The 25,963-nt window shown below is 38.0% G+C and overlaps 1 protein-coding gene across 1 annotated transcript in view; it reads left to right on the top strand.

The window, feature by feature from the left end:
• Positions 1-25,963, top strand: part of UNC80 (unc-80 homolog, NALCN channel complex subunit) — a 221,640-nt gene that overhangs the window by 53,159 nt on the left and 142,518 nt on the right. Inside the window, exons 14-21 of the mRNA XM_029933277.1 lie at positions 4,294-4,440; positions 8,352-8,499; positions 11,079-11,227; positions 13,349-13,515; positions 14,279-14,377; positions 17,825-18,039; positions 19,400-19,506; positions 21,365-21,461. Of these exons, the coding sequence (XP_029789137.1) occupies positions 4,294-4,440; positions 8,352-8,499; positions 11,079-11,227; positions 13,349-13,515; positions 14,279-14,377; positions 17,825-18,039; positions 19,400-19,506; positions 21,365-21,461 (1,129 nt within the window). The remainder of the gene's footprint in view (positions 1-4,293; positions 4,441-8,351; positions 8,500-11,078; positions 11,228-13,348; positions 13,516-14,278; positions 14,378-17,824; positions 18,040-19,399; positions 19,507-21,364; positions 21,462-25,963) is intronic.

Below are 25,963 nucleotides of genomic sequence, written 5' to 3'. Positions count from 1 at the left end.
CAGGGGGAGGGGAAGAGGGAAACAGAGTTGGGGAGAGAGAGGGATGCAAAACTTGAGAGACTATTGAATGCTGAAAATGAACTGAGGGTTGAAGGGGGAGGGGGGGAAGAGGTGGTGGTGATGGAGGAGGGCAGTTGTGGGGAAGAGCACTGGGTGTTGTATGGAAACCAATTTGACAATAAACGATTAAAAATAAAATAAAATAAAATAAGGGCGCTTGTCTTATCAGACAAGGGCCACACTCTCATGACATCATCTAATTATCTCCCAAAGGCCACAATCAAATACCATCACACTGAGGGATAGGGCTTCAACATACAAATTTGGGGAAAACACAAGCAGTATAATATTTCTTCAAGATCGTGTTTCTTCTTCTGTTCTAAGGAACACATTTTGGGACAGCCTATTTCTATCATCGCTGAGAATGAAGGGGAAGAATTTTGTTCAGTTAACTCGTTGGTTTGTTGGTAGTTGGGAAGACTAGCCTTGGTACTCTTGTGTCTCAGTGTTTCACATCGTATGTTTTTAGCTTTCTTATTGTTGATTATCCCTGAATTTAATTTCCTTTGCTTTCGCAACACTTCCTTTATCATTTCTGTACATAATGCCAAAAATTAGTTTTCTCCTTTAATTTGGGTTTTAAATAAGAATTACCAGAGTTTAAAATCACATAACTTAAACTAATTCCAGTATGAGGTTTTTGTTGGAAAATGCTGTTAACAAGTTGAAATCAACAAGACATTTGAATCTCTAACAGGTCACGATGTACTGAGCAGGTAGTGTTTATAGGTGTAAAATGATACTGTTTCAAGTTCTACCATCTACATATTACCTAAACTATGAATCATCCATTTTTTTCTTAGTGTGTCAGGTTTTTAAATCTGAAAAAGTGTTGCAGTGCTCCTCCCTCTTTTATAATTTCTTCTCCATCTCTTTCTAATCCTACTTCATAAATTTTAATGTGTATTTGTCATGTGTATTTCTCCACCTCATTATCTACTTCTATCTTCCCAATATCCTGGGTCTCTGACCCAAATATTCTTCCCCAATATTTGAGTTTCTGAATCTTTTCTTTAAGAATTTCTTCTCTACCTTAATCATAAATATGTATTTTCCAATTCTGATAGCATCTTCCAATACTTAAGGTTCCCAATTTCTTACCTGCTCATACATCACTATGGACAATCCAAAGATCCTCATAAATCACTCTTACTAAATTTCTATCAATCTAAGCTGGTACTCAAAGAGATAACAGATGGTGTTATGTCCATTACAATATTCAAGGGAAAATAGAAAACAGTAAAAGGGACTTGTGAGACTTCAATAGATTTTATTAGTAAAGCTTAGATATTCCAACTAAATTGAAGAGAGTTTGTTATGTATCCTAAGAATTTCTGAATTTTATTATTAGTAGTATATTTTTGTTTTCACTTCTAAAATTACATCCAATTAGTATCTTCATCTGATTTCTTATTATAGACCTGAAAGTCTCTTGCCAATTTAAATCTAGTTATTATATTAGATACTAGATAATATAAATTTTATTTTGACTTAAGTTATCACTCCTGATTAGATGGGATTTTTTGAAGTTAGATTATGTGGGTTCAGAAAGAGCCACCAAAATATCAATGTTTTGTGGTTATGCAAAATAATATTCTTTATAGTACAAAGAATTTATAAAATAAAAACCTAACCATAGGTCAAGTGCATGTGTTTGTGATTCACACAGGTCTGTTCTTCTCCAAATCCCTGTTATTTTCAGGAAATCAGAGTTTATCTAGTTTTTCATCCTAGTAATACCAGAAGCATGGGGAACTGATTAATTCAGAAAGGAAGATCTAATTTCTATTTCTATATTTGCTACTAATACTAAGAGCCTGAAATGTATCTGCCCTGATTTCTGCCTATAGCTTGATACATCTTTCTGAATGTCTGCTATAAGAGGAATCTAAATCCTCAGGACATCTGAAGGTCTAAAGAAAATCAAACCTGAACAGATACTTTAAAAGAGCTTTTGGAGCTAGGGATTTTTCAAAGGAACATGTAATAATATAAAAATGTGTGTAAACCAATATTCCAAATCTAGCCCTACCTAGGGTGAACTTTCCTGAGCCCAAGAGGGACTAAAATCCAGTGTAAGCTCTGCTCACTGAACTCTTCACCCAACGGCTGCATCTACTAAAAGGGCCCAAATTCTTCTGATTCATTTACCCAGAGGAATGCCCTTTCTACTTTACACAAAGTTGTGTCAGAGGAGAACAGTATCCCACACCTACAAATAATAATTAACATTTTTCTACTATTATTGTGTGTCTCATATATTTTGACTCATATTAGACTCACAACTGTATGATATAGGTATTATTATGATTCCCATTTTGTAGGGCTCAAAGTGGTTAAGTAGCTGGCCCAAGGCTACAGAACTAAGATTTGAATTCAAACTTAAACATTTCTGAATGTCTCATATATATATATATATATATATATATATATATGTATACATATATACATAATATATATACTATATATATACATATATATTATATAAATAAATGTTTATTGATAAGTCTGAGTCTTCCATTTGCAACCATCTGACCTGTATGCCCAGGAAACACACTAAGATAAAGAGATGTGTGTGCAGGAAGTTTCCTGGGGTGTCATCTCAGGATCAACATCTACAAGGTGTGAAAGAAGCAGGATACGGTAGAGAGAGGAGGTGAACTATTATATGGTTGTAACAGAGAACTCGGCCCATTACACAGGGAGCTCTAAAGCAAGGAAGGCTCTTCAAAGTAATCTCCAGGTGGAGTAAAGGAGCCCACTTTTACATACCCCATCCACCCACCTGCCCTTATGCCTTTGACCAATCACTGGAGGCAGACTGCTACCTAGAAAAGCAAAACCTTAGGTGAAGCAGCTCTCTTTAGCTAAGAGCAGTGTCTGGACCAGAGCTCAGTGGAGAGCTGTCAGCCATTAACAGGCTCAGAGAACAAATATTCATCCCTGCAGATGGCATCTCCGCACCACATCGACTCCCTGATACTTTAGATTGGAAAAGAAAGACCAGCTGCATAACTTTAGGGAAGGAGAGTGTCCCCTACCCAAATTATGGACTCTGATGTCCAGATAACTCCATCTCTTTCACATCCTACCCACATTTGAGTACTTCCAATGTTGTGACCCCAACATTTGCATAAGAATCTGGTCCACATGTCTGTGGAAAAGCTCTTTACAATTTATAGAGCAATGTTTATCCATTATCCATTATTTTCTCTGTTCTCCACAGTAAACTGATGAAATAGAAAGGAAAACTATTAGAATCTTTAGACCTCGTTGGAAGTAATCCACAGAAGTCCATTTTTCTGGAAGCCATGTACTCCACTAACAATAGGAATTCAATGGGCAAAAGAGAGGATGATGACCGTTCTCATTATTCATCTCAGGAGGGCTTCCCATCTACCTTCAAAGGAAGAAACAAGCTGAATGTTGACAAATTTTGTATTCTCACTTTACTTGGGAATGAGGATTACAACATAGTGAAAATATAAATTTAGAAAATCCCTTAAAAATGTCAGAAGTTGCCATGGGATTTCAAAGCTCCAGACTTTCATCAGTTCTAGGAATTTAGCAATAATCCTTGTCTGGTGGTACTATCAAAAGCCTGCTGAAGAGGGTAGATTCTGGGAAAATCTATTTGTCTTGATCACTGATAGTCCCCATTGTCTCTCTCTAGGAGGTTCTGATAGTCTGCCAAGGATACAGAAAGCATGTTTTCTAATCAAGAGGTCTATATTCATATCCTTTAGCACTAGAAGGTGATTGAAATGCACAGACATTTTTCTTTCTTTTAAATCATATTCTTGGGGTACCTGGGTAGCTCAGTTGGTTGAGCGTCTGGCTTCAGCTCAGGTCATGATCTCATGGTTCATGGGTTCAAGCCTTGCATCGGGCTGTGTGCTGACAGCTAACTCAGAGCCTGGAGCCTATCCTCGGATTCTGTGTCTCCTTCTCTCTGACCCTCCCCTGCTCATGCTGTCTGTCTGTCTGTCTGTCTGTCTCTCTCTCTCTCAAAAATAAATGAAACATGAAAATAATTTTAAATAAATAAATCATATTCTGAATTTTAGAAAGGTTAACTTGCTTAGTAAGCCCTTGACAATTCTGTCTTTCAAGTAGCACATGCTCACCATAAAACATATAAACCTTGGTTTAATCACACAATAGAATCTCAGTACCAAAAGAGCTTAGTGACTAAGTGAACAGATGTCTTTCTTTCTTGTTTGTTGGTGCTAGGATGAAAGTACACCTGTAAGCAACCATAGGCTTGCTCTGACCATGCTCATCAAAATAGTGAAGTCTTTGGGATGTGCCTATGGTTGCGGAGAAGGACATCGAGGGCTCTCTGGAGATCGTCTGAGACACCAGGTATTCCGAGAGAATGTAAGAGAATTAAAGTAGATTCCATTTCCTCTCCCTCTTCCCTCCCTCCAATTTTAGGAATGAGTCCTTTGACAATGAGGGTCAGTGTTCCCTGAAAAATATTATATTTCAGAGAGGTGATTAATGCTGATTTGGATTGGGAGGATTCCCACAACCTATCTCAAGACCTCTAAAACCCAGGCCTAGGAAAGCTTAATTGGGAAAACACTTCTGCCTTCGGCCTAAGGCAGGCCAATTCCCAGTTGGAAAAAGGGTGTGTGATTGGAAAGTATGAATTAGAGTCTGAAAGACCTATGCAAAGATAAATACATTTAGCAAGTCTCTAATGGTCTGTGACAAATGACTTTTTAATCATCTGCCTGGGCACTATAGAAACCTATTTGATATTAAAGAAAGGGGTCAGAATTTAGGACTTAGTTTGTTATTCTTATGTAGATAGGGAAAATGGCCCTTATTGGGACAAAACTGGACTATAAAAGTAGCCCGTCATGTTCTGGCTGCTTTGTTTGAGAATGAACTTGACTCCTAAGTATTTGAGATCCTATCCCTTTGAACTGTGTGAAACTTGAAACTCTGCGCTTGGGCTTGCAAAGCATAGTGCTGTCACGGAACATGGTCTCATTCCAGCTCATTTTCATTTGCCTCCGCTGATCGCTACTTTTCCCTTCACTCTTGAGCAATAACCCACCTCCATGGCAAGTCCGGGCCGGGACGTTTGCCTCATGCATACCTTAGAATTGAAATCATAAGAAAACACCATTCTGAAAATAAGACTTTTATGCAAATTTGAGTCCAGGAACCCCTTTGGCATATTTTGGCAGAGTTTTAGGATCATGTCAAAATCTAATGCCAGCCCATTTTTCCTTGGTATTAGTTTTTGTCATGAAATGTTCACACAGTGTTAGCATGCTGTTCTTTCTTAATATGTCATCCACCTACCTATGCATCTATCCATCCTTGTCTCTTTCTTTTATATTCTATTATGTTGCTTTATGTTAGTTTATTGGATGTATATGGGGGATTCTATTCACTGTAACTAACTTCTAAATTATGAAACTTGGCAACTTTGACCAAGATCTAGATTTTGAGGTCCAAAATTTAAACATTAAAATAATAATTAATAAGACAATAGAAAGCTGACATTGCCCCCATCTTTGCACATACCTATGTGATTTTTAATGCTTGGTTTTTAATTCTAGCACAGTATGAATACACGCCTTCAAGGCTAAAACATTATCACTCCTCATACAGAAGACAGTTCCATGAAATGAAACACTAAAAAATAATTAAGTGTCATTTGGAGGTATTAAACTGGCTCTGAGGCCAGAACCTGTCTTTCTAGACTTGAATAAAATAGGGATAGTTGGATCAAAAGCCACTAGAGAGACCATTGTTGTTGCTTAATCTACATGCTTCCTCACCTTGACAACTGAACATTTTCTACCAGCATATCAGACAGTTGTTTCTACCTGCCTTCTCAGCTTTGCTGATTTACACAGCGACTCTTCCATTGCCTGGTAGCCCAGCTTAATATTCATTATAGGGATTATATTTGCCTGTTTTTACTCAGCAAACACATTGTCCAAGATATACAAATTTGAGAAATTACCCCTGGGAAGGTCTACTTCGAGAAGCTAGATCTTTACAAATTTGTAAAACACTGAATTTTCAGAGGTTGCTTAACTTGTAGATGTTAAGAATATTTCTTACTTCTACCAGATCAGGGTCTCTATACTTAAAAAATGTTTTTTTTAATTATTCATTCATTTCTGAGAGAGAGACAGACAGACAGACAGAGACAGAGCATGAGCAGGGGAGGGGCAGAGAGAGAGGGAGACACAGAATCCAAAGCAGGCTCCAGGCTTTGAACTGTCAGCACAGAGTCTGACATGGGCCTCAAACTGACAAATTGTGAGATCATGAGCTAAGCTGAAGTCAGATGCCCAACTGATTGGGCCACCAGGTATTCCAAGGGCCTCTATACTGAAAGAAAGAAAGGAAAGAGAGAGAAAGAAAGAAAGGGAAAGGAGAAAGGAGAAAGGAGGGAGGGAGGGAAAGAAAGAAAGAGAAATAGAAAATTACTATAATGATATTCATCAAAATGCCTTATAATTCCAGCATGTGTCTTTTAGATTAACCATTCACTGGATGTCCCAAAATATTGAAAGGGAATTCATTCTGACAGTTTTATATCTCTTAGAGAAGTTCAGAATATTCATTCAGAATCAAAATACTTAAGGTCTGATATCCTGATTCCTGCTTAAACTTCCCATTGAACTCATTTAGACATTCTAATAGCCTCTAAACAGTACATCTGAAACTATGCTGTCATTGGAGTATTTTATAGAGAAGATAGTATAATTTGTGCTTCAGGGCTTTCCAACCCAGATTTTAAAGTGCTTCATAAGTATTGCAATGAAGATTTTCACATATTTTTTATGGGGTAATAATTAAACAATACTTCATGAGGGAAATATTTTATGTAAATGCTTTAAAACATAATTTTATAGCAAGCAGCATTTATTTTATAAGAAGAAAAAATGAATTTGCCTGAAAACCAGCAAACAGTAACCTCTCTGGAATGAAAACACCCAATTTCTCAATATTCCAGGACCTAGCAAAGGGAGAATGAAAACAATTGCCAGTCCACCTGACTTTTTGTAATACAGCCAGAGAGAGTACCACAAGGTCATACCAAGAAGTTTATTGCTAATTCCAAGTTTCAGCCTTTTATAATCTTTCTTTCCCTCTCAAATTTTTCCAGAATCTTTCTCTGGATTTGGGCATTGATTTGTTAAAATAGTGATGCAGCTTAAATTTTCTTCCAGGAGTCCATTAAGGGCCCACCTTATGAGTTTGCATTCTTAGAGATTGCTTTCTCTAATCTTACTTCCATGATTGTGCCTGGTTGTCCAAAATTCTCCATCGTCAATTAAAGTGGTTAACTTGGACAAAGTCCTTGACTTCTGTGAGCCTCAATTCCCTCTATTACAGTATGGGGATACTCATCAAATCACAGAGACGTGAAAATCAAATGTTATTCAGTTACAATCAAGAAACATGTTTTAAACAGCAAAGCCCCACCCAGATGTGATTTTTCTCTCCCTGGTAGGAAGGCTGGGAGGCTTCTAATGATCCGAGATGCTATCAGCACATTCTGTCTGTGGCCTTGTGCAGACAATGGCTGTGACTATTTGTTCTGATGAAGAGATTATTCCATTTCTCTTTGCCAGATGGCAGAATTATTCATTATCTGAAATACAGTTGTGAGTAGCAGGGTCTAGCCAATGGTCACCTGGTTGTCATAGCTACAAGGCCAATTTCTGTTTAAATATCAAACTTACACATTGAAATGTAGACACATAAACAAACTAGATGTGCCTTTATTTTATGCTTCCTTCATGCTTCAAGTGCCTTCCCATCCTGGACATACATGAGAACACTGGATACCTTCTTCATATATCCCTGGCACCCCCTGCATTAAATCTCCTTAAGTTCAAAGTAGCAGAACATGGGACTGGCACCCTTCTTCCCATTGCACAAAGCCTTTGAGGTTTTCTAAACCTGGGTTACCAATTCTATAACCCGCCTACATTTATACTTAGAGCTTTTTTTTCATTATGATCTTAAAATCTTGATCTTGGTGAAAAGACTGAATTCCTCTGGCACCAGCATTAGACGTTAGCCTTGGGTTTTACTTGGAGCAGCTCTTCTAAAAGTAAAGTCTCTGATACTGCTCCGCTTAATCTCTGCCCCTTCCTTGCTCAAAGAGGGGCCTGCAGGGTTGGCTAGCACCAGCCAGCAGGGACGGACGGAAGCCTTTGCCTTCTGCAGGCTTCTGTCTCAGACTAACGGTATCCCCAGCTTAAGCTGGTACCTGTGACTTCTTCACTTTTCTTCCTTCATTGCAGGCCCAGAACTGCCTCACTAAGCTATACAAGCTAGATAAGATGCAATTCCGACAGACCATGAGGGACTATGTGAACAAGGACTCTCTCAATAATGTAGTGGACTTCTTGCATGCTTTGCTAGGATTTTGTATGGAGCCAGTCACTGACAGTAAGTAAAGCTGTGCCACGTTACAGGAGAGCTCACTGTGAGTGAAGCAGGTAGAGTTTCAGAGGTACGCTGAACACGTGGGGATAGAATTTAGACGAAAAGTGTGTGTGTGGGTGTGGGTGTGTGTGAGAGAGAGAGAGAGAGTGAGAGAGAGGAGGGAGGGAGGGAGGGAGTAATAGAGTGTATGCAAGAGAAGCTTGCACATTATCTTTGATGACACATTTTGGAGGCTTTCTGAAGAGAACTTACCTCAGTAAAGAACATTTAGGAAAGCTGTGACATTCCCACCATTAGCCCCTCAGTCCATACACTATCACTCATGGTACTCCTCTCTCTCTCTCATACCACTTTCCTTTTTTTTTTTTTTTTTAAATAGTTTATTGTCAAATTGGTTTCCATACAACACCCAGTGCTCTTCCCCACAAGTGCCCTCCTCCATCACCACCACCTCCCTTCCCCCTCCCCCACCCCCTTCAACCCTCAGTTCATTTTCAGCATTCAATAGTCTCTCAGGTTTTGCGTCCCTCTCTCTCCCCAACTCTCTTTCCCTCCTCCCCTCCCCCTGGTCCTACATTAGGTTTCTCCTGTTCTCCTGTTAGACCTTCTCATACCACTTTCTACTGTATGACTACTGAGGCAGAAATCAAGGAACAAGGGAGTATAGTCATTAGTTCAACAAATATGAAATGACTACCTATTATGTGCCAGGCAGAGTGCTTGGGGATTTTATTCACAAAACAAAAGAAGAAAGAAAAGATATATAAAAACATAGTAGTAACATAATTTTGATATATTCATATATACACATATACTGAAATGTTTTTAAAAAGGCAAATGGATACATAGATAATACCGCACACCATTTTAGAGCTCTGTGGGTTTGAGAAAACTCCACTATAGAGACCTGTGGTATAGGGGAACCAGTGAACGCCAACTGCACTCAGACTAGATCTAACACCTTCCATACCACTTGGATGAAAACCCAGTAATGAAATGCAAGTGATGTATGAAGATTGAGTTGAGGAAAATGCACATTTTAATTAGAGCCTGGGAAGAAACAACTTCTTTGTGTGGGCTTTTATGGTTTATATAATACATGTGTGATCGCTGATTAATTTATAATGAAGATCTATTTGATGAATTTGGAAGCAGTTTCCCTATCTTTATTGTTCGGTGATCACATTAAATTTTTTTAATGTTTTATTTATTTTTGAGAGAGAGAGAGAGAGAGAGAGAGAGAGAGAGCATGAGCAGGGGAGGATCAGAGAGAGAGAGAGAGAGGGAGACACAGAATCCAAAGATAGGCTCCAAGTTCAGAGCTAGCTGTCAACACAGAGCCCGACGTGGGGCTTGAACTCACCAACCGCAAGATCATGACCTGAGCTGAAGCTTGACACTCAACTCACTGAGCCACCCAGGCACCTCCAGTGATCACATTTAAAAATATATATATTATTCCTCTATAGAGCCCCTAAAACAAAGTACGTTATCAGAGTTGTTTTAAGCTGAGCACATTACAAATTTTAAAGAATAATTAATTGACAAGAGAGATTCCTGATTACAAATGATTTTCACTTTTTTAAGCTATTTGATATAGAAACTATAAGCAGAGACTAAAAGATTTCTTTCTATAAGGTAAAATCAAGGGCTAATCCCTGTGCAATTGGCATAGACAGTGAGAGGTTATAATAAAGTGACAAACCCCTTCCAGGGCTCTTAAGAGATGGAAGTATCTCCCAGCAAATCAGTCAGCCAAACACTCAAATCTGATCAGTATCAGGACTACACACATCCTGATCATACAATCCACAGATGGCTCAAAGTCATTAGGAATCTTCTGGCAAGGCCCCAGAATATCTAATGTCTCTCCTAAAAAAGGTCTATAGATATGTTAAAAAGTGGCAAAAAAAAAATGTATGGGAGGGATGATGGCTTCAGTTCACTGGCATTTCACATTTCAGGGAGTTATAAGGAAGTGGCTCTTAAGAGAGGTGGTAGGTTTTCCCTCTTGGTCTGCTGAGTCTGTGGAAGCAAGAAGCTGCTAGAAGTTCTATGCAGCTCATGGCAGGACTCAGTCTCCTTTTTATTGTCAACGCCAGTATGAATCTTCCTCAGGGCCCTTTCCTACCACTTCCCCACCCTGGCCAGCTCAGGGGGTTGGCCCCACCACACTCCACTTTTGAAAGACTGAACAATTGCCCCTGGGAAGCTAGCATTCCTCACCACCAAAAAAGGCTAAATCAAATAAATGCTCTCTTCAATGAAGGATTATTATTTTTTAGGTGATAACCTATTTAAAAACTAGGTCTAAGCATCTTTCTTTGGGTCAACAGTTGATTCTCCATTTTTGCTAACATTTGTCAATTGAAACATTCCACAATATAATGGAATAGATCATAGCAAAGACTCTGAGGGGAACTATGAGTTATTTATCTCCAAGTCTCCAAGGGGTATCTTTAATCTGTTTCTGAATTTCATGTAGCCCTTCATTAATTCCTGGGTGGCAAGTACTTTGTTACTTCTTTAACCTGTGTAGATTAATAAAAACATTGCCTTGAATTAGTGCCTTTGCATTCCAGACAAGGCTGGTTTCGGAAACAACTTCACCACAGTGGACAACAAATCCACAGCCCAAAACGTGGAAGGTATCATCGTCAGCGCCATGTTTAAATCTCTTATCACCCGTTGTGCTTCAACTACGCATGAATTGCACAGCCCTGAGAATCTGGTGAGGACTTTCCTCTTCTTCCCACAGGAGTTCTTAGTCTCTGCTCTAAGAAAAGGTCTCAGTCATGGCAATGAGATAGACAAGTTAAAGTTTAAAAGTCTGTACTTTAAGGTTAAAGTCTCTATTTTCCCAAAGTGACTAGTAGCTCATGGTGGAGCTTCAGTGACACATTTCTCCTCGTTGTTATTCATTATTCTACATGAAAATTGACTTATCTTCCTCTTCTACCTCATCGATTCTGTGGTGATTGCTGAGATAATTGCAAGGTACTTTGAGCCCTTAAAAAGAAAGAGGGGTTGGAGCACAGCTTATTAACTCATAAAATATTAAATAATACTATACCAAACATTTTTTGAAACCAAACTTACTTTAAAAATTAAATATGCTTCTGGAACTGAGTTTGTTTTCTTTTATTGAACACCACAATTTTTTAGCTACTCCTCATAAATGACAGTGTTAATTAAACTACTAACACGAAGCAGGTTATAACAAGTTAGAGTTTAATTGCTACCAAGGTTTGGGGTATAAGAAGAAGATTAAAGCTGATGGATCTGACATGACTAGATGAATTCATTTCTCTCTGGGGAGTAAAGGAACACTTTATCTTACCAATCTGTTACATGTTGTGACTTCTTTGTAGAAATCATCCTATTTATACATCTTGACACTATCTGCTAATCTACCAAAATCAAGGAAATCATTTTAAGCTATTGAAACTATTCATATCACTTGAGGTAAACAAACTAAAACCCCAAACCAAAGACAATTTAATTTTTTTGACTGTCAAAGCCACCTCAGCAAAGTTCTTGGAGCTTGGAAAAACATGGACACCATCCATGCATTTAATTTGGTCAAGGCAAACAGTAATTTGACAAGTTGATTATAATATGTGTGAGTACTTTTTATACATTTTGGTTTGCAAAATCATGTATAGAAGAAATAACTGTGTTTCTTAGCTTTCTTTAAATAATCTTAATTCTGACTTTGAACTCTTATTTCAGAATGGCTGACAGTTGAACCCCAGTCATTCTTGGGTTCCTGACTTCATAGAGTGGTGCAAAGATCCCAGGTCTTTGGTAGGACTTAGGACCTGAGAATCTCCGTGGGTCTCAATCATCAGTTCACACCTCTTATTTCACATACTGCTCTCTGCTACATGCTTTGGGGTGGGCATTCTAGTTAACTTGGAACCCTTGTTTTGGGGGTTATGTCCTTTCTGTGGAAGAGCTGCAAAAGTATATGGGGCACAGGGTCTTTCTGACCCTAGGGCCAAAAAAACACTCTTTCCATCTGTTCCTCAGTTACTGTTCCTCCTGAGTTTTTAAGGGTCATAAGCATGATTGTCCCAGTGGTCTTAGGTTTTTAAACCAAAGCTGTCAAGGTAAGTGCTTTTTAGGCTTCTGTGTCCTGCTTTCCCACGAACCTTTCATAAGGCAAAGAATCAGGAACTACCTTCTTGAAGAGAGATGGGGGAATGCTGACTGAAAAGCTTAGTATCTCAAGAAAAAAGGTCCTGTGTATATTTTTAAATGTGGATTCATCAAGATACTGGTTTTAATAGTGCCATATCCCCTGTAGTTCATAGTCAGGTTCATATACAAATGGGCTTCAACATACACATTTGTTACATATGTCAAGCAAAATGAACTGTCTTTGACTATCAGGCTCTGTTAGAAGTATCTAGAAGACTTAACATACTTTGTCACAGTGTTGTAGAAAACCTGCATAGGGACTGAAATCTCCAGTCTAAACAGATTTCTGATTGCCTTTTTTTTTTTGCAGGCATCTATTCAAAAGTCACAATTAAGAGAGAAAACTAAAGCTTGGGAAACCATTGTTTTAAAGTGTAAATTGATGTCTTTCTAATGGTACAGCCAACTTTCTGAATATGAAGCATGGTAACCATCCTTTATCATACTAAGGATGACAGGCCAAGTTCTTGATAATGTTGCTGTAGGAACAATGGAGAGACAGTGTACCATTGGTTTCATTGTAATAAATTGTCTTCCTTTTCTGATTCCAATGCTGACCTACGTCTAAGGAATCAGCTTGTCCCTCTCTTCCTGTGAAAACCATTTAATCACATGACTTTCCCCAAACCTTCCTTCTTGCATTTAACAGGGGCTGTATTGTGACATCCGTCAGCTTGTCCAATTTATCAAAGAGGCTCATGGGAATGTCTTCAGGAGAGTGGCCCTCAGTGCTTTGCTTGACAGTGCTGAGAAGTTGGCACCAGGCAAAAAGCTGGAGGAGAATGAATCCGAATCTAAGACTGCAGGCAGTAAAAGGTTAGAAGCTTGAGCCATATATAAATATTAGTGTTAGCCTTATGTTAGTGGCATGTAATCTTCTGTTATACTGTCCATGTGGTTCATAGCATAGTGTGTAACTAATGCAGGGACGGTGGAACTATCTTGAAAAAAATGGCATGACTAGTGATAGTCCAGCTGCAGCTTTGAAAACGAATGTGTTTACTATCAAACAAATCCTACCTCTCTAGAAATCAAAGCTCAGTTGATTTCAGGCTTGCATACACTTGACCTTTACTTCACAGCTCTCAACAATATGGTGAAATGCTATCTGTGTGTTAGTCTTTTCCATGAATGATTTACATTTCTGTCCAGAGAGGAAAAGTAATTATTGGTACAGTATCCTTCTGTTCAGTAAGTAATATTTTAAACATGGCAGAAGAGGAATTGCTGAGCAGTCCTCTGTTGTTTTTCTTCTGGTAAATAAAAGTTTATTGTATGCCTAGTCTATAAAACATACCACTTACCAAGATTAAAAGAAACTCCTAAATTTAAACTCCTGTTTGTAGTTACTGACTCTGTTTGCGATGATGGTGGTATACTTAGGCAATAAGGCAGCTAGGTCATGAATTAAATGGTAGGATATAAACTTCATACAACGTACACCCTGTCATACATGATGACAGGGTTTGGAAGTAATACATGTTGTCTGTAAGGGACTGTTTTGCTTTCTGAAGTTTATGAAATATTCAGGAGAGGTATTCTGCTCTGTTGTGACTGGTGGAATGCACCATTTGCATAGGTCAGAGGCGGGAAGCATTGTGGAGAAAGGCCAGGTGTCCTCTGCACCTGAGGAATGTCGCAGCTTCATGTCTGGTCGCCCCTCACAGACTCCAGAGCAGTAAGTAGCATTGATTTTTGTCTCCAGTGAAGTGGGCTGAGCATTTCCTGCTGCAAGAAATCATCTTCTTTAAATTTTGCCGTTCTTCTGACCTTTACTTTTCATTCCCAAAGCCACTAAACTCTACAGACCCAAATCACAAATAACCCACCTCAGGCCTACGGGAAGCTTTGTTAACTGCCTTTCCCTTTTCCAGTCTCTACCCTATTTCTGCTTTTCTTCCACACTCCTGCAGATAAATCACGAAAAATAGTGTCTCTGTCAGGTGGGGTGGAGATATCATCCACTTTCTTGCTTAAAATCACTTATAACTTTTTAAATGTTTATTTATTTATTTTTGAGAGAGAGAGAGAGAGCGAGAGAGAGAGAAAGAGAGAAAGCACATGTGCAGGAGCAGTGAAGGGGTAGAATGAGAGGGAGAAAGAATCCCAGGTAGGCTCTGTGCTGTCAGCACAGAATCCTATGCAGGGCTCAAACCCGCAAACCTTGACATTGTGACCTGAGCCAACATCAAGAGTCAAATATTTAACCAATTGAACCACCCAGGTGCCCATTTATAAATTTTTAAAAATTTAAATGTATTAATGGCTGTCAATGTGCTCAATGAAATTTTTCAAAAAATAAGTAAGATAAACTTCTCTTGTACCCAGATTTGGTCAAAACCTAGACTGTACTCCATTTCACCTTGGTCTTCTCCCAAGATCCATCCCAACGTTCTCTGAAATCAATCAGTTTATCTCCACTTTTTATAATGGAAAAGTCAAAAACATCTTAAAATTAGTGCCCCCAGAAAATGTGAGAATTACTGTAAACACTAAACATATGGCCTAGCTTTATGCAAGGCCCATTTGTATTTATTCTTCTTTTGAGAACTATTTACTCACAAATGGTATGATCAGTATTTAAAATACAAACATCGCTTAAGGTATGCCATTCTATGTCCACAAATTCTGGTTTACTGTGAAATGATTATCCTTCAAAAAATTCTACAGGGTATCCTAGATTTTATGGTATACCTTCTCTATAGTGAAGGAAATCACCATCACCAAATAGGACTTGGTAATTCACAACAAGCAAAGAAAACCTTCAAAGAACAAAAACCTGCATAGTTCTTGTAGTCATTCAAAATTTTTTATGTCTTTATTTTATTTTGAGAGAGAGAACAACAGAGAGTGAGCAGGGGAGGGGCAGAGAGAGAGAGACACACACACAGAACTGGAAGCAAGCTCCAGGCTCTGAGCTGAGATCATGACCTGAGCTGAAGTCAGATGCTTAACCGACTGAGACACGCAGGAGCCCCTCTTGTAGTCATTCAAAATCTTAGACACTGCCCCTAAATGGCTGGAGAAAAATAAAGAGAAGTAAGTCAACTCTATGAGTCTAGGGACTATGTGAGTTTTTGCTTACCATTATAGCTTCAATGCTTAGACAGGGCTTGCCCCCTACCCCTGCCACCAGTAAACACTTAATATCCATTTCATAAATGAATGAATGAATGACAGTCAATCCATGAAAGGATAGAATTGTCAAATTGTCATTAAGCTTTTATTTTTTTTAACTTCCTTTCTTAAATGTGAGATTCAAGGAACTCTTTAAGGACATAGTAAAAGTTCAAACATAGCTCTAATGGGGAAAAATAATGTAAAAGGCAAAGTTCTATAGCTGAATAGCCACTAGACTAGTTAAGACTTTATATACGAAGTATGAACAAAAAAATAAAAGAAAGGAGGTGCCTGGGTGGCTCCATTAAGCATCAACTTCAGCTCAGGTCATGACGTCATGGTTCATGAGTTTGAGCCCCGTGTCAGACTCTCTGCTCTCAGTACAAACCTGCTTTAGATCCTCTCTCTCCCTCTCTCTCTCTATACCTTCCCTGCTCATACTTTCTCTCTCTCTCTCTCTCTCTCTCTCTCTCTCTCAAAAATAAACATTAAAAAAAGGAGAAAGGGCTTTTTACCCTCAAAGTAGCACTAGAAGCTATTAAGCTAATATGATCAATGAGAATGATCTAATAAGTCAATTGGATTTTAAAAATAAAACGATCTATCTTCATAAGCAATTTTGTTTTCTAGATTGCAAAATATTCTCTTTCTTCAGTGTTCTGTAAGCACTGCCTAATATCAGCAGTTTGCATGGGTCTGTTCTTTCCTCTTGAATGAAGATACATGTTTTAATATCCTTCTACATCAAAATTTCCATTCGGAGGGATGTCATAGAATATTAAATATAGAGCTATTCCCTGCTCTGAGTGGGCCCAGGAGTTGAGGGGGCCAACTAACCTCTGTTAGCACTGAAGCAAGGCTGGTGCAGAGTCATGGCTCCTCCTTTATTCTCTCTTCCTCCTGCCCTTCCCTCCCCTTCCCTCCCCTCCCTTCCCTCCCCTTCTCTTCTCCTTCTTCCTCCTTAAAGGTCACACTAACAGAACAATCACATTAGTCATATCACTGGCAATAAGATAGTAACCATTGCTTTCTTTTTCCCCTCTTAATCTTTACCAATTTAGGGAGTGAAAATAGGGATCACATTTCAACTGACCTCCCCCACCCCCAATTCCCAGTGAGATTAACCACTTGTCTTTTTCTTCTTGTGGAATGCGCTAGTAGAAAACCCCTTTGGAGGCGTTCCCATCTGGTTTATTGAGTCAGACTAATTTTTTAAAATATTTAAACCTACTTAGGGGCACCTGGGTGGCTCAGTTGATTAAACCTCCATTGGCAGCTCAGGTCACGATCATAGTTGGTGGGTTGGAGCCCTGTGTTGGGGTCTGTGCTCACAGCATGGAGCCTGGAGCCTGCTTCAAGTTCTGTGTCTCCCTCTCTCTCAGCCCCTTCCCCACTCACACTCTGTGTGACTCTTTCTCAAAAGTAAAATAAAACACTGAAAAAATAAATAAACCTTACTTAAGTTTCTTTGACTTAAGAAAGCTAAATAATCAGGTATGATGAAAATGGTTTAGTAAACAGATATGGGATGATGGGCCCCTGGGTGGGGTTGCACTTCACTTGCTCATTTATTTGAATATCTTATGTGAGTTTGTTTCATGCCAAGAATTAGAGTATACCGGGGTGAGGGTGGGGAGTGAGATACAGTACTATACAAGCCTCTGGGAACTTCAAAAAAAGTAAAATGTGTAGACATTATAAGTCCTTCTATTATGTCTCACACCCACAGATGAATACCTGCAATAATATTTGGCCTTTTTATTAAAGCTGAAAAAAAAACCCGATTACCTCTATTTGGCAGCTGAGACATAACTGTTTTCAAGAAGAGCTCAGAGTAAACGTGGTCTCACTTTTTCCTCTTCCACTCTGATTCATCCCAAATCCCAGCCCGTCAGAGATCATCCTGCATGATTTGCCTAAATGTCATTGGCAGGAAGTTGAAAGAACTGAAAGGAATTTCACATGTGTTGTCAGATGTTTAACTCTATCCTCGGCTTGCTTTCAGCGATGAACAAATGCAAGGGGGCAACCTGGGGCGGAAAGATTTCTGGCGCAAGATGTTCAAATCCCAGAGTGCAGCAAGTGACACCAGCAGCCAGTCTGAGCAGGATACTTCAGAATGCACCACTGCCCATTCAGGGACCACCTCTGACCGCCGCGCCCGCTCCCGGTCCCGCAGAATTTCCCTCCGGAAGAAGCTTAAACTCCCCATAGGTAAAAGTATGTCTGTATTTATTTATGGATTCTCTTATTCCCTACCGTGTCCTCAAACCAGCTCATAATCAAAACAAAACAATGCATGGTAGGGTAGAGAAATGGAAAGGCTTCAAGTCAGGAGGCTTAGGTGGGCTCATTCATTCATTCCTTTTTTTTTCCAGCAGGTATTTCTCAAACCCCTACTATGTGCATTTATGATGTGCAAACACTATGCTTGGCATCAAGGATTAAATGGTGAACAAAATTAACACAGTGCCCAGGTTTGCTAAACATAATATCTATTGGGGGTGATAGTCCACTAAAGCAGATACAACTAAGCATGGTTGCAAACTGTGAATTTTATGAAGGAAATATATATTGTACTATGGAAGCATGCAACGAGACCTGACCTACATTGGGAGGAGGAAGCAGGGATCAGAGAAATCTTCCTGGAGGAAGAGAGATTAAGAACTTGAGAGTACTGGGGGAAGGAAGAGGGAGATCGCTCTAAACGGTAGCAATAAGATTAATAAAATAGTAGTTAGGGGGGAGGGAAGTAGAAGAACTGAGATGAGTGGCTGTATGACTGGGATGGAGCACGAGGGACTCGGGACCCTACAGGTAAGGTTGACTCTTCATCCTAGAGCCCTACGTAGCCTAGGTGGGCTGTTGAGTAAGGGAATAACACAAACAGGCTAATTTTTCTAGAGGATCACTGCTTGGACAACATTCTGGAGGGAGCACAAGTAGTTAAGGGAGAGAAGATAGAAACCCACCAAGTAGTCAGGTAGAGGTAATGGAAGCTTGGACTAGGTGGTGACCATGTACAGAGAAGTAGACAGATCTGAGAAACATTTAAGAGATAAAATCAGGGGTGCCTGGTTGGCCCAGTTGGTTAAACTTAGTTGGCTCAGGTCATGATCTTGCGGTTCATAAGTTAGAGCCCCGCATTGAGCTCTGTGCTGACATCTCAGAGCCTGGAGCCTGCTTTGGAGTCTGTGTCTTCCTCTTTTTCTGTCCCTCCCCAACTTGTGCTCTGGATCTCTCTCTTTCAAAACCTAAATAAACATTTTTTTTAAAAGAGGTAAAACCAATAGGACTTAATAGAAGATGTGAAGGTTGTCAAAGAGAACTGGATGGGATATAGTTTTATTCTCCAAAGAGGCCCAAGTTTTTTTTGTCCTGGTCTTACTCAGTCCATGTAATTTTATGGTCCAACACTGAATATTCAAAGCATGTACATTTTGAAAACAATTTGTCTTTACTTCAATTTATACCAAGCCATGTAACCTTCACTGCTTGCTGAGCACATGCTGACATTTCTTTTTAATCCATTTAGGAGAACATGCTATAATGGTGTAACTTCTCAAAAATTATTAAATAGGAAACTGGCTGAAACGGTCCTCCCTCTCGGGCCTGGCAGATGGCGTAGAGGACCTTCTGGATATCAGTTCCGTGGACCGCCTGTCTTTCATCAGGCAAAGCTCCAAGGTAAACAGGACATCTCTTATGTAAGAGAATGTTGGAGTTGTTCATAGAGAAATGTCAGGACTGAGAAATGCTAAACACCTGGATGGGCCAAATAAGAAAGAGTTAAAGGCACTGTCTTCAAGTTGAACAAAGTTTGGAAACTTAAATGAGCAATGAAAACGAATATATCTAAGTAGTAGGCTATTATAGAAAGGAAGAAAAGAGTAACAAAAATGTTTTCATAAATTTATAATACAGATCTAAATAGGTACATGGGTATTAGTTCCCAGCTATTTTTTGTTGTTGTTCAGTTTTAACTTTATTTATTTATTTAGTATTATTATTTTAAATTCCAGTGCAATAACAGACAGTGCTATATTACTTTCAAGTGTACAATAGAGTGATTCAACAATTCTATATATTACTCAGTGCTCATCATGATGAGTGTGCTCTTAATTCTCATAAACCTACTTCACCCATCCCACCACCCACCACCCCTCTGGTAACCATCAGTTTGTTCTCCGTATTTAAGAGCCTGGTTTTTTTGTCTCTTATTTTGTTGTTCATTGTTTTGATTTTTAAATTCCACGTATGAGTGAAGTCATTTGTCTTTCTCTGACTTACTTCACCTGGCATTACACCCTCTGGATTCATGCATGTTGTTGCGAGCGGATTTCCGCTCTTACCACTTTTATTCGACAAAGTACTGGAAATCTTAGCCACAGCAATCAGAAAAGACCAATGAAAGGCATTCAGATGAGTATTTCTCAGTTATTTTAAACTTTTAACACACATATGAAATTCCTGACATCTCAAACTCCTACCCAACTATCTGGTATTCTTCTAATGTTTCCTCTTATGCATTAAAACATGTATCCATTCATCCTCTTTCTATTGCTTTTGCAACCACCTGAACCATTCTCCCTATTGAAAAGAATAAAGAAATTCAGGATGATTTTTCCCCTTAAGTGCTTCTTCATAGTACAATTCAGCATTGTAACAGCATACTATTTGGAAAAGGTAATGAATTATTCTCAGTGAAATCCATTTCCTACAAAGCCTTCCCTGTGCATGATCCACACTATAATTTTTAGTGTATGGTAAGAGTTACATTTCCTTATATATAAATCATTTGCTTATATCTTTTCTGCTTTGGATCTCACTAAAACCAGTTTTCTTCTATATGTTTTAATAGTTTGAAATTATATAAAGAATATATCAACATCATAAGACATTTAGAAAATACATATGCTCCTTTACATTTTGTTTTGCTAAAATATTGGCCAAATATTGAGAGTATGTGAGGCCTATAGATTCCTTGCTTGCTGAAACCTTTAAGTACTCTTGATCTAAGGACAAGACCAAGAACACATTTTAATTCCTTGGGAAAAAACAAACAAACATGTGATTTCACTTTAATTATAAGGCACTTTATGAATTAATTTATACAGTGATACAGTGTTGTTGTTGTTGTTCATAAAAATTTGAAACCTTCGATTTGGCTGTCTTCCAGTTTGGTCTCATTCTCAATTGTGGTGTGGTTTTTTTAAAAGATGACTATGGCTTGTTGTTCCTAAATTTGAGTTTGGATTTTATCAGAATTAAACTCTAAGAACATCTCGTTTATTCACTGAATTATTTCCATAGTGCCTGACTATTTATTTTCAATCTAGGGCTGGATCCTCCTTCAAATTACAATTATAAGTGATGTCTTTTTGGTATATAGGAATACACGATACTGACTCATTGAATGTGGAAGTCTGAAGAACTAAAGTAATCTTCATATTCTAAACAACTAATTTTTCATGGCAAGGGTTAGTATAAACACAAAGAATTGCCTTTGGATTTACCCATCACACTACTTTCTTTATTTCCTCAGGTCAAATTTACCAGTGCCGTGAAACTTTCTGAAGGTGGGCCAGGGAGTGGAATGGAAAATGGAAGAGATGAAGAGGAGAATTTCTTCAAACGTCTTGGTAAATGTCATGCAGCCTAAGAATCACATCTAGTTTTCATCACACAGAACAAAAACTTGTTTAGATAAAATGGTCCATTTTCTATTTCCATTGATTTCTTATTCACTTCTTTCTTATATGTGTGTTATTCTACTATAGCTTCTCAATTTCTTATCAATTTTGTTCAATAGACATTTATGGGAGACACTAGGTTTAAAAAGAACCTCTCCTTCTGCTATTTGTTCTTTGTTAAAATATCAGAGCTTTAAAGAACCTTCAGCTATCCATCCACCTATCCACTTAGAAATTCTGCACATTATATCCCTGCACGGGGCCAGCCACCCTCGGAACACTTCCACTGAGGGGAGCCTATTACTTTACAAAGCAACTTGTTTCAGAACTAGACAGGGGTGCCTGGGTGGCTCAGTCAGTTAAGCATCCAGTTTCCTGCTTTGGCTCAGGTCATGATGTCACGGTTCATGGGTTCAAGCCCTGTGTTGGGCTCTGTGCTGACAGCTCAGAGCCTGGAACCAGCTTGGGATTCTGTGTTTCCCTCTCTCTCTGCCCCTCCCCTGCTTGTGCTGTCTCTGTCTCTCAAAAAAAAAAAAAAAAAAAGAACTAGACAGTTTTAATTCTTAGAAAGTCTTTCCTTACGTTCTGAAAATATTCTCATCCATAAATTTGATTCACTGGTTCCAGTTATGACATCTCTGGGCAAACACACACATGTACACATATAATGCTAGTTTTGCCTATTATCTATTTCATATTCTCTCTTTTGATCTCACTTCTGCTGGTTAAAGATTTCTGAGTCATTTTCCTCTCTTACATGGAAGTGTCTCTAGATCCATCACCATCCTAATTCCACTTTACTGTGCATTCTAGTCACATGATATGCTTTACAAAATATGGAGCTTCAGACGGAATGCAATACACCATATTTGACTTTGATCAGTGTAATAAATAGTGCAACTATTAAGCTCCAGGGACATAGCAAGTGAATGAGCACAGTTTAAGTTTGCATTATCAATTTTTACATCACATAGTTGGCTTGTACTGAATTTTGGATTAACGTTCTCCTCCACATGAATGAAAATCATGCTAAATTTTAATATAGCCATTATTAATTTTCATCTCAAAATAAATAAAATTTAGAGGGATCTGGGTGGCTCAGTCCATTAAGCAACCGACTTCAGCCCTGGTCATGATATCACAGTTTGTGAGTTCAAGTCCCACATCAGGCTCTGTGCTGACAGCTTAGAGCCTGGAGCCTGCTTCAGATTCTGTATCTCCCTGTCTCTGTGCTCCTCCCCCACTTGAACTCTATCTCTCTCAGAAATAAATAAGCATTAAAAATTAAAAAATAAGAAAAATAAAATTTATTGTTTCATTAACTTGGGAAGTGGTTAAGTCATATGCCTAGGAAAGAAATTAAGAGACAGGACCCAAACCAAGTTGAATTTGGAATCTTTTCTTCTTTACAATTGTGCTATAAGTATTCATCTGCAGAGACATATATATTTCCCTGTTTTCATCCAAATTGTTGATATTATTACTGCCTGGGACAAATATAAAGATATAACCTCTTCTGTAACCTCAATATAATTGACTTGTATTAATTAACAATTTGTAGGTACAGTGTTTCAGCCAACCGTATACTTAATTTACTAGCATTTAGCAAACATTTTCCCATTTCATAATAAAAACATCATTAGATTTTACCCAAAAAATCTCACATCTTTACAACTCTATCTAAAGGTAATCTGCAGCTTAGTTCAATACAATGTATTCCTCATGAAACCACAGTGATTCCTATGATTACTTCTGTTTAAAAAAATGTTCCTGTTTATCTAATTATCTCTTACAGAATTTGGCTAGGGTATACCTCAGTTATTAGTCTATGGTTTCAAGAACCTTCCTAACAACCCAGAACCTTTGTCATTTTCAGTTCTCATAGACTCTTTTCAATCCTCATGATATTTCAGAGTTTTACATATTATTTTACATATTTTTATATTTCATGCACAAATCAAAAAGAATGGTAGAAAAATGGTCAAAAACTCTGATATAGAATATTGATAATCAAGTCTGACTTTGGGATCAGTTTGTGTCAGCAGTATCTACAATGAGACTGTCTCTTTCTGGGTATATAGAAGACAAACCATAAAATCTAAGACTGCTATGTCGATTTTATGTGCTTTTGACTAGCAAGAGAAGATAGCTTACACATCACCATTATTCTTTGCCCATGTTCTCTGGCTAATTAAGAATCATACGGGCACCTGGGTGGCTCCGGTGGTTAAATGTTCAACTCTTGATCTGGAGTCAGGTCATGATCTCCCATTTCATGGATTCAAGCCCTGCATCAGGCTCTGCTCTGGCAGTGCAGAGCTTGCTTGGAATTCTCTTTCTTCCCCTCTCTCTGCCCCTCCCTTGCTCTTGTGTGTGTGCTTGCTCCCTCTCTTGCTCTCTCTCTCTCTCTCTCAAAAATAAATAAACTTTTAAAAATTAAAAAAAGATTATAAAAGGTTTTCTGTGAGACAATTCCTTTGGGGTCTTTTACAGAACCCAGATATCCCAGCTCTTTAAAAAGCTTTAAAAAACCATTCTGCATTAATCATACTGCATTGTAATTTGCAACAACTAATTGCCCTTGGCCTTGTGAACATCTCTCTATCTCTGAATCTGCTTCTTGCCTATCTTTTTTCTCCCTTTCTTTCTCTCTTTCTTTCTTTCTCTCTCTCTTCCTTCCTTTCTTCTTTCTTTCCAATCCACATGCATACATGATTCCTGTGCATCCATTTTAGATATATTGTCCTTTTCTTTCTCAATTATTTTAATTTAATTGTATATTGTCTCTGTTTCTTTAAAGTTGTTAAAGAAAACAAGCATCATGCATTCTTACCTTTAATATAAATGTAGTACTCAAAATTCAAGTTAAGATAAAATGCAATAGCCACTAGGATTGCTTTAAAATCTAAAACATTGGGGCATCTGGGAGGCTCAGTTGGTTAAGCGTCCGACTTCAGCTCAGGTCATGATCTCACAGTTCGTGGATTCGAGCCTCATGTCAGGCCCTGTGCTGACAGCTAGCTCAGAGCCTGGACCCTGTCTTCAGATCCTGTGACTCCTTCTCTCTCTGACCCTCCCCTGCTCACACTCTCAATCTCTCTCTCAAAAATTTAAAAAAAGGCATAAAAAATAGAATCTAAAAAATTATTCAATAAATGAAAAATATATTTGAACATTTAACAACACTGAAATTGCATTTATAATAAGCTTTTTCTTCTATGTTTTCATATTCACTAAGGATATTTCACTTTAGAAATCACATTGTCTTTGAGGGAAGATATTTTATTAAATGTGTTTTTCTTCAAGTAATTCATAAAATTTACTAAATATCTTCTTTGTGCTCAACTCTGCTATAAATTTCATAGGAAATGATGCTTAAAGAAGTACTATATTTTGAAATATCCCCTTTTAAAATTTAACAGGTTATAAAAACTGTATTCTATACAAAATTATAACTTATATGTCAGTAAATTTAAGGTAAAAAAAATAGTAAATAAGTGCAACTAGAATGTGCTGGAAAAAAATTAATCATTATGTCCAAGGAAGACAAGAGGCATCCTTATATTCCAGTAGGTTTATGTAAAAGATTGACAGGAGATGTATTTTTGATAGTCAAATTACTTTTTGACATTTCTTTTAATATTACAATATAGAATACCAACTGGGAACAATTTTACAATGAGTTTGTAACATGAACAATGTTGATTTATTTCCTACTATAAGTTTTCCTGACATAATCTCTACCCTCAGCAACATAGAAAACTCTAACCTCCCTAACATAAATAGTTGTGTATTCCGAGGATGCCGTGTGGCATAATGGTAAGAGTGTGGGCTGGTGTCATTAGGTCTGGATCTGAATCCTGGCCTGATAACTTTTTCCTGCATGAATATAGATTAGGCTACTTAACCTGTCCTTTCTGTATCTCTCTGTCTGTGTTCTTACGACTCTGTTCTCTCTCTTTCTCTTTTTTTTTTTTATCATCTTTGAAGATGTATCTTATAGGGCTATTACAAAAAAGTAAATTATAAAATATTTCATACAATATTTGGGATGTACTAAGTGAAAAAAATGGTAACAAATACATGGCTATCCACTAATGCTATATAGATACAATGGAAATTTTCCATTATAAATAGCTTTTTCTTACAGGCATGATTCTTATGTCCTGAACTCATAGGATTCTGCTGATCTTCATACCTGAAATAAATATCCATCATTCTGAGAAGCAAAGAATATAGGTTCTTCCTGAAAAAGATTTTTTTTATCACTTTTCTCTTCATTATTTTACTTAGACTTCTGAAGTTCTTTTGATCAAAATAGTACTTCCTTTGGTAATATTAAGCAGTTTTCTTTTAGAATTTGTTATCTTGTTGAATAAGTATTGAGAAAAATGATTCTTATTATTTTTAATGCCTCCTTTAGTAAGATGATGGCAACTGTCCTTAATAAA

The sequence above is a fragment of the Suricata suricatta genome, chromosome 3, assembly GCF_006229205.1.
Source record: "Suricata suricatta isolate VVHF042 chromosome 3, meerkat_22Aug2017_6uvM2_HiC, whole genome shotgun sequence".
Lineage (NCBI taxonomy): Eukaryota > Metazoa > Chordata > Mammalia > Carnivora > Herpestidae > Suricata > Suricata suricatta.
The sequence above is the reverse complement of the archived record's forward strand: the minus strand, read 5'-3'. Positions and strand labels throughout refer to the sequence as shown.